The following is a 9,463-nucleotide window of genomic DNA, read 5'->3' as shown; positions in this document are numbered from 1 at the left end:
CTCTTACCTATACCCATCTCCTCCGTCAACACATCCCACATTTCTTTCTTCTTCGAAGTTAACATATAGACGAAGGGGCAAGGGCGTTTTTTAAGGCATATATCCACTTGGTTCCACCGCACACGGTAAGCTCATAATTATGCTCCTATACCCCGTATAAGGACAGCACCTCAACATTGACCGGTTTTGAGTTTACTACATTTGCGCCAACTTGTGCATTATCATACATTTATAATCATATAGTTTTCAATATCTAATCTAGTCAATGCAAATTTTTTAAAGATTCGGATGAACAGTATTCATAACTAATTAATTATCCATCTATAAATACGGATAGCAAGAAACGAAGGATCATATCATCAAACAGCTAAAAGAAGAAACTAAAGATGTCTCCTTCATTGCCTACTATATTTCTTGCCTCTCTCTTTCTTTTCTGCCAAATATTTTCTTCAATTGCCCAAGTCCCAGTTGAAAACACCTTCAAATTCGTCAATGAAGGTGAATTAGGACCTTATGTTGTCGAATACCTAGGAGATTATCGTGCTTTTTCTGGAATTTTCACAAATCCATTCCAGTTCTGTTTTTACAACACTACCCCTAATGCCTGGACACTAGCTTTGCGCATGGGCACTGTCAGTTCTGAATCTCTAATGCGTTGGGTATGGGAAGCTAATAGGGGAAATCCTGTCAAAGAAAATGCCACTTTCGCTTTAGGAACAGATGGAAATCTTGTCTTGGCCGAAGCTAATGGTCGAATTGCTTGGCAAACAAACACAGCCAATAAAGGTGTCACTGGTTACAAGTTGTTACCAAATGGTAACTTTGTACTTCATAACTCAAAGGGAAAATTCATTTGGCAGAGTTTCGACCATCCCACTGACACTCTTTTAGTGGGCCAATCGCTCCGCTTATCAGGCCCGAATAAGCTCGTGAGCCGGGCCTCGGTGAAAAAGAATGCAAACGGGCCTTACAGCTTGGAAGTGAAACCGGAAATATTCGGTATCTATAACAGAACCAAGCTTGCCGTAGAATTAGCTTGGTTTGATTTCAGAAATAGCACTTTGGAATCAGTAAAATTGAACAGCGGAAATCAAAGGGTGAAGTTGGACTACAGATTGGCTAAATCAACAACAAGAAGTTCCCATGTTATGGCGTTTACTAAAATCAACACAACTTTAACATACCTTCGGCTAGAGATAGATGGAAATCTCAAGGCCTACACTTTCTACGAAGACAAAGAAGAAGACAGATTCCGTTGGCGCGTAACTTATAACATGCTTTAAGAATATGCTTTTGCATATCAGAATTATAGCTTTATAATATAAGGATTTTCATATTCAGAACAATAATAAGTGGATAAAACGAGTGGTTCCACAGCTATTCCAATAGGTTAGGGATTCCTATGTAGAGCTAGAATTTTATTTCCTTTCTTTTACTTTTTTTTTGGTTGAGGGTTGTGTTTTATTTATGATTTCTATTTTTTTTCCGATTGAAGCGTGTATTTTTATTATGTTTTCTATTTAAGAGATGCTTTGTCAACTGTGAGATCTCGATGACTTGTTAATTTTCTTCTTCATACTGCTCTAACCATATAACATGTTACTTTATAGACTTCTAAATTTAGAAATTTAGGTAAGATCTAAAGTACGTAGAATTCTTCTTCCCTATTAGAAATCAACAGACTCAGCACAGTGTTAGAATTATTATTATTATTGGCTCCGATGAGACTGCAATAATCCCGATACCTAAAGTTTGTGGCTAAAGGCTCCAATGAGAGTGCAATAATCTTTGCCTTTTTCTTTCACCATTTTTTTCTACCTTAAGTACATAGTACTCCTTCCGTCCTGATTTATATGACATTTTTTATATTTTGAGAGTCAAAATTTTGTTTGTCTTTTAATCATTTTGAATTATTAATTATTGTGACATATAATACTTTTTACATACTTCCCAAATATATAAAAGCCTATTTGGCCAAGCTTCTAGGAAGCTAAAAGTATGTTTTTTTGTTTAAAAAGTATTTTTGGAAAATTTGAAATGTTTGACCAAAATAAAAAGTGCTTTTGAGCAGCAGAGTTTTTCTATTGTGGGGAGAAGCTACAAATTTTAGCTTCTTCCAAGAATCAAAAGCAGAAAGTTAATTTATTCAAGACAAAAATATCCTTAAAATAAATTTATATTTTTCAAATTATCTCTCATTATTTAACCTTTTTCCTTTTTTTCTTCTGTCATATATTTCTTTTCTTTTTTACTTCCTTCATATTTTTATTCTCTTCTTATGTTCCTCTTTGGAATAGTCTTTCAACTATAAACAAATATCTTCTTTTATACAGTGATTTATAAAAATAGAGTTTTAGTTTATATTAAAGGATGTATTTTGTATATTTAAATCATCATGTAAACAATAAGTATTACTAGATAATCAATATTATTTCTTTGGAACAATAATATTTTATATTGATTAAAATCTTTTTATATTTTTACTTTATTTTTTTGTTGAATTTCTTTATATAAATATTTAAATATCATCCTCTTTCTTAAATAATACTAATTGAAAATTGAACATTTACTTCCTTTTTGTAATTTGATACTCAAAATTCAAAAGTACTTTTTGGAAAGATTAGCCAAATATAATTTTCGTATCAAAAGCACTACTCAAATTAATTGGCTAAACACAAACTCTTACTATACAAAAGTACATTTTTCGAAGAATACTTTTGAACAAAAGCATTTCTCAAAATAAGCAACATTGGTAGCTTAGCCAAAGGGGCTCGAAATTGTATTTTGAAAAAGTAAAACTATGTCCAAATACATTGTCACAATTAAAAGATTAATTGTTAGAAAGCGAAAAGTGTTATATAAATTGGGACAACCGACCGAGGAAGTATGATAAGTGCATTTTATCTGATCTTAACCACGTAATTTGTCTCGTAAAAGCAAAAAAATTATCAGGTGGTAAAGCAAAGAAAACACACAAAGAAGTATTGCGTGACAATGCTCCAATCTTGATTTGCCATGACGAAATCGACAAAATCCAAACTTAAAATGAAGTTTTCTCATATCTGCAAATGTTAAATCTAGATTTGCTATGAAAATCTAGCACCAAATCGAGAAGTCATCATGAAATTTTCTTATATAAAGATGTTGCCCAATTAGAATAGGCATTGAAGTGGATCTTGAATTTTTAGATGATTTCAAAAAAACATTTGAGATTCTTAAGGAACATTTGACTAATGCTCCAATTGTTGTTTCTCTTGATTGGAGCCAACTAGGGGTGGGTATTCGGCCGGTTCAGTTCGGTTTGAGGAAATTCGATTCGGTTATTTGATTTTCGATTTTGTAAAAGTAGTAACTGAAACCGAAATAAAATAAGTTCAATTCAATTCAATTTTCTAATTTCAGTTCGATTTATTTCGAATTTGTCACGACCCAATTTCTCCTATAGGCCGTGATAGCGCACAACGCCGCTGCTAGCAAGCCTACAATGAGCTAACCACTTGATTCCCCTTTTAATAAATTTTCAAGTAGTTAAACTTTCCTTGATTTAAAGGATAAAGAAACAACAAGGTTAAAATAAATAAAGCGAAAGCAGCTAAGTGCAATCATAACCATAGAAATAAACCAAACCACAAGTCTACTAGTGTATGTGCCAAGATCTGGTGCCACAAGTGTATGAGCACTAATAGATTATACAAAACTCTAGTTACTGTTTGAAATCAAACTAGAGAGAAATGGAAGTAAGGAGAGACTCCAGGATGCTGTGGAACGAATCAGGAAAAGCAACTCACCACTAGGCCTCCGGGTAACGAGGGTGCGCGTGGTGTTATCGCCAGATGCACCTGCCTCAGATCCTGCACAGTTAGTGCAGAAGTGTAGCGTGAGTACATAAACAACATATACCCAGTAAGTACCAGGTCTAACCTCGAAGAAGTAGTGACGAGGAGTCGACTTCGACACTTACTATGGGCTAACAATTTAAATATAAAAATTCTAAAATAACAGGGGTTTAATTCACTAACGAGCAAGGACAATTAAATTCATTCACAAATTAATAAACTCCAAGTAAATTCCTGTCATTTATACTTGTAACCTCATAACCACAATTTAATATCAAACATGATTAGGCTCCGAGTATTATTAAGCAAGAATTATGCCGAGGTCATACGAACCAATCCAGAATAACGTGTACACTGCTGAGGGACGTGCGGCACAATCCAAAGATGTATCTATTCCACTGCCGAGGCGTTCGGTCCGATCCACAAGAAGGGAGGATACTTTATAACCATTTAACTTTCATGTTATAATAAGGCCAATATGTGTCACGACCCAAAAATCCACTAGTCGTGATGGCACCTAACCCAACCAGCTAGGTAAGCCAACTAATAACTATCCGATTTCAATAATATTTAACAGGACAATTAATCAATGAAATTATCTGAATCTTATACACTTCCCAAGGACTGGTAGTACAAATCATGAGCTTCTAAGTATAGAGTTTACAAAGCGGATATGAAGTAAATACATCTTTTATTTGAAATGTACATAAACAGAGTTTTATAATCTAAGGCTACCATGAACAAAAGGCAGCTACAACAGGGATGCAGGTACACCTTGAAATCCAGCTCCCATCGAACACAGCAACAACATCAGCCAACATTTGCACGCAATGTGCAGAAGTGTAGTATGGGTGCAACCGACCCCATGTACTCAATAAGTAACAAACTAAACTTAGGTTGAAAGTAGCGACGAGCTGGAACATAGATCGAGTCCAACACCAATAACCAACAGCAGTTCATAACAACGTAGAGCATATAAATAAGGAAGTAACTCAGAGATAAAATGCTCATCTTTTTCACAGTTTTTCCGAAAATAGTTCCTATTTTTCAAGAATATCAGTGAAAATCCAAATCTTTTACCGAAATCGTCGAAAAAATATGAGATAGTTTGAAAATTGTAATTTTTCCAAAAAAATACTTTTCACAATAAATAAGATGTTTTATTTTCTTTATAGATAGCAAGTGTGAAATACCTCTCTATGCTCACATATACTACGCCACATATTAATGTGTCAAAAAAAAATTCATGAATGATGTGATACCGTACAGGATGAGTAAAAATGCATCTCTATGCCTGTATGTCATGTGTGCATGCCAATGCCATGTATCTCAGAGATGAATCATGTACTCACACTCTTAGAGTACTCGATCTCACTGTCTCACACTTTGCACTAATCATTCTCAACCACTCGGTACTGTATATGGCCCATTGGGCCAGGAAAGATCCATCCCGGAATATATACATCACTCACCAACAGTCACTCAGTACCGAGGAAGGCCAATCTGGCCCCATGGAGAAGATCCATCTCCAGATAAATAAATGCTTCGGACAAGATTCATGTCCAGGGAAAATCCATCCCTCAATATAATCATCCGCGCTCACTGGAGTGTGTACTGACTCCGGAGGGGCTCCTACAGCCCAAGCGCTATAATCTGCATGGACAACTCACGTGCCATAGTATCAATATCAAAATCCGCACGGACAACTCAAGTGCTGTATGGAAAACTCACGTGCTAAAGTATCAATGTCAGAATCCGCACGGACAACTCACGTGCTATAGTATCAATATTCTCACAATCAGACCCTCGGTCTCACTCAGTTATCAATCTCACCAGTCTTACTCACGGGCTCACAATATCATGAAGCTAGCCCGACAATAATGATACGATGTGTCAATAAATAATAATTGAGACTGAGATATGATATGAATGCATGGATATGATTTAGTATGAAATATCAATAAAATCAGTGAGGTGACAGTAAGAAATGACCATTACGGGTTCCAACAATATTGGCATAAAGCCTAAACACGATATCTAGCATGATTGACAGCTCAATTACTTTATCACATGGCGAACACACATATATAAACAAAATAGGACCACTATAAAATGCCATGGAAACAACGTAGTCACAATTCACAGGGTGCGCGCCCATCACCTAGTATGTACGTCATCTCAACATCAATCACATAATATGTAATTTGAGGTTTGATACCCTCAGCACTAAGTTTAGAAGAGTTACTTACCACAAATAAGCCAATTCCAATACCGAGCAAGCCAAGCGATGCTCCAAGAATGCCATCACGCGCGTACCGACCTCCGAACGACTCAAAACTAGCCAAAAGCAACTCAAATACATCAAATAAAGCCCAAGGAAACAAATTCCAAATGATAAAGATCGAATCCTTAATCAAAACCCAAAATCGACCACAATTCACACCTGGGCCCACGCCTCGGAACCCGACAAAACTCATAAAATCCGATAACCCATTCGATTACGAGTCCAACCATACTAGTTTCACTATTCCAACTCCAAATCGATGTTCAAAACTTAAAAATTCATATTATGAAACTTTAGGCTAAAACCCCCAGTTTCTCTTTAAAATTCATGAACCAATTGCCAAAAATGAAGATAGATTCATGGAATAAGATCAAAACCAAGTGTATAATACTTACCCCAATCCCTGTGATGAAAATTGCTCCAAAATCGCCTTAATCCGAGTCCCACAGCTCAAAATATGAAGAAAGAAACAAAACCTCGATTTTATAGATTCTGCCCAGCAGGTTCCACATTTGCGGACAAGAGGTCGCACCTGCAACCTTCGCTTTTGTGGAAAAAGGCTCATATTTGCGAGACAACCTCGACCCTCCAGTGGTCGCTTCTGCGATGCTCAGAACCGCATCTGCGGTAACGCTTCTGCGCAAATCCTTCCACATTTGCGGACTCCCACCCAACAGTACATACTCGCACCTATGCAGTTGGGTTCGCTTCTGCGACCATCGCACCTGCACAAAACCAGCCGCAGGTGTGATCACACCAGAACCAACAGCCACCAGCCTTAGCCAAAATTTCCAAAATGTTCTGAACCTAGCCCGAAACTCACCCGAGCCACTCGGGACCTCGTTTAAATATACCGACAAGTCCCCTAACATAATACAGACCAACTCAAGGCCTCAAAACACACATAACGACATCGAAACGATGAATCAACCCTCAACTCGAGTCAATGAACTTTGAAACATCAAACTTCCACAATCGACGCCGAAACCTATCAAATCAAGTCCGATTGACCTCAAATTATTTACACAAGTCACATTTAACATTACGGACCTTCTCCAACTTCCAGAATCGGAATCCGACCCCGATATCCAAAATTCCACTCCCGGTCAAATTTTCTAAGATTCCTACTTTCGCCATTTCAAGCCAAATTCTACTACGGACCTCCAAATCACAATCCAGATGCGCTCCTAAGTCCAAAATCACCCAACGGAGATAATGGAACCATCAGAAACCTAATCCAAGGTCAAATACTAAAAAGTCAAACTTGATCAAACCTTTCAAATTTAAAGCTTCTAGCTGAGAATCATTCCTCCAAATCAATTTCGAATAACCTGAAAACCAAAACCGACGATTCACATAAGTCATAATACATCATACGGAGCTACTTATACCCGAAAATTACCAAGCGAAATGCAATTTCTCTGAAAGTTCGGTTGGGTCGTTACAATAGCGATGCAATAAAATTTCCATTTACGGTGAAGTAATCTGCTCGAAGCTTAAGCAAGTGAAATCCGGTCTTCTATACTTCTTCCAACAAGTTTTAATATAATTTAAGCATTTAAATTAACAAGTAGGTGCAAATATTACAAGTAATTCATGATTTGGGTCCTAAACTACCCAGACATAAGCATAAATAGTAGCTACGCATGGACTCTTCTCACCTCGAGCGTACGTAGCCCCCACAATTAAACACAAATATTAGTTTAAGTCACCTGTGGGGTAAATTCCCTTTTACAAGGTTAGGCAAGAGACTTACCTCGTCTCAAAGCTTACTTTTCGGCCTCAAATTCACTCTAAAGCCTCAACTCGGTGCCGAACAATCCAAAACTAGTCAAATTGTATATAAATTAATCAATACATGTTCAAAAGTTCATATTCCAACTATTAAAGTGATTACCCAACATCAATTGTAGGATTCCTAACACCCCCAGGCCCATATGCACGGATTCCAAATTTTTTTGAAGAAAGTTGTTACCCACAACCTCATGAACTAAAATGTATGATCTTCACTAAGTTCCATAACAAATTTCGTGGATAAATTCCATTTTTATCAGAAACCTAGGTTTTTCATATAACCCATAAATCCCAAAAATTTATATGTTATAATCTACCCATAATCTATGTATTAAACTCACATTAGGTAGATATTACTTACCCTCAATAGCTAGGTCGAGATCCCCCCTTTTTGAAGCTCCAAAATCGCCCAAGAGTGCAATAAATGAACCCAAAAATGGCCAAGTCCCCATTTAAAAACTCTCTGCTCAGCTGCCTTCTTCTTCGCGAACGCGGAATGGGCCTAGCATTTTCGAAGGCAACGACCCAGGCCCATGAAATCTAGGACTATGCGAACGCGACTTGGGCCTCACGGACGCGAAGGCTTACCAGCTCTGCCCTTCGCGAACGCAAATAGCAAAGGCACTGACCCCCCCTCCCCCCGAGGTCCCTTCCTTCTACGCGGACGTGAGTGGGCTTTCGCGAATGCGAAGGACAAATTGCCCCACTACCCAAATCCTTCATCGCGAACAAGATGGCCTTCCCGCGTTCGCGAAGACGGAAACCAGAACTGGAAAATCTAGTTTTCTCAACATAGCTCCGGGCGGTTCGAAACATACCCGAGCCCCTCAAACCCCGTCCAACTACATCAATAAGTCTATAAACTTAATACCGACCTGCTCGAACTCTCGAAATGCGTAAAATAACAACAAAACCAAGAATCACACCCCAAAACCAAACTGAATCAAGATATGAACTTCAAGTTTCCAAATCGCTCCGAACGCGCCGAATCATACTTAGACTATTCGGAATGACACCAAATTTTGTGTGCAAGTCTTAAATCACCAAACGAAACTTATTTTGGTCTCGGAATCCTAATTAGACCTCGATAACACCAAAACCTAGTCCAAAGCAAATTTAAATAACTTTAAAATATTCAAAGAGCCAACTTTCACTATTAGGCGCCGAAACATCCTTGGGTCATCCAAAACCCATTCCGAACATACGCCCAAGTTCGAAATCATCATAAGAACCTAATAAAATCATCAAACCCCGATTCCGAGGTCGTTTACTCAAAACGTTGATCGAAGTCAAACTTAGCCTTTCAAAGCCAAACCATGGAACCAAGTGTTACGATTACAACCCGAACTCTTCTAAATCCCGAACTAACCATCCCCGCAAGTCATAAAACATTAAAAGCAAATAAGGAGAGTCTTATTTAGGAAAACAGGATTCTAAAAAGAAAAACGACCGGTCAGCTCGTTACAGAATTGGTTTTCGATTTGAACATTATCATATTGGGCTCCTTCTATGTAATAATTGGATTGACGAATTTGTTGGCAATAAAAAT

General features: G+C 37.5%; 1 protein-coding gene across 1 annotated transcript; it reads left to right on the top strand.

Annotated features, from left to right (window-relative positions):
* LOC109229437 (epidermis-specific secreted glycoprotein EP1-like) lies at positions 297–1,545 on the top strand. Its single transcript, XM_019394874.1, has one exon. It carries the CDS (start codon positions 387–389, stop codon positions 1,281–1,283), a length of 897 nt encoding a protein of 298 aa, XP_019250419.1. The 5' UTR covers positions 297–386; the 3' UTR covers positions 1,284–1,545.

The sequence above is a fragment of the Nicotiana attenuata genome, chromosome 7 (genome assembly GCF_001879085.1).
Source record: "Nicotiana attenuata strain UT chromosome 7, NIATTr2, whole genome shotgun sequence".
In the NCBI taxonomy this organism is placed as follows: domain Eukaryota; kingdom Viridiplantae; phylum Streptophyta; class Magnoliopsida; order Solanales; family Solanaceae; genus Nicotiana; species Nicotiana attenuata.
Note: the sequence above shows the minus strand (reverse complement) of the source record. Positions and strands in the feature narration are given on the sequence as shown.

Excerpts from the sequence above, each read along its gene's own strand:
- LOC109229437 (XM_019394874.1), top strand. The coding sequence starts at position 387 with ATGTCTCCTTCATTGCCTACTATATTTCTTGCCTCTCTCTTTCTTTTC.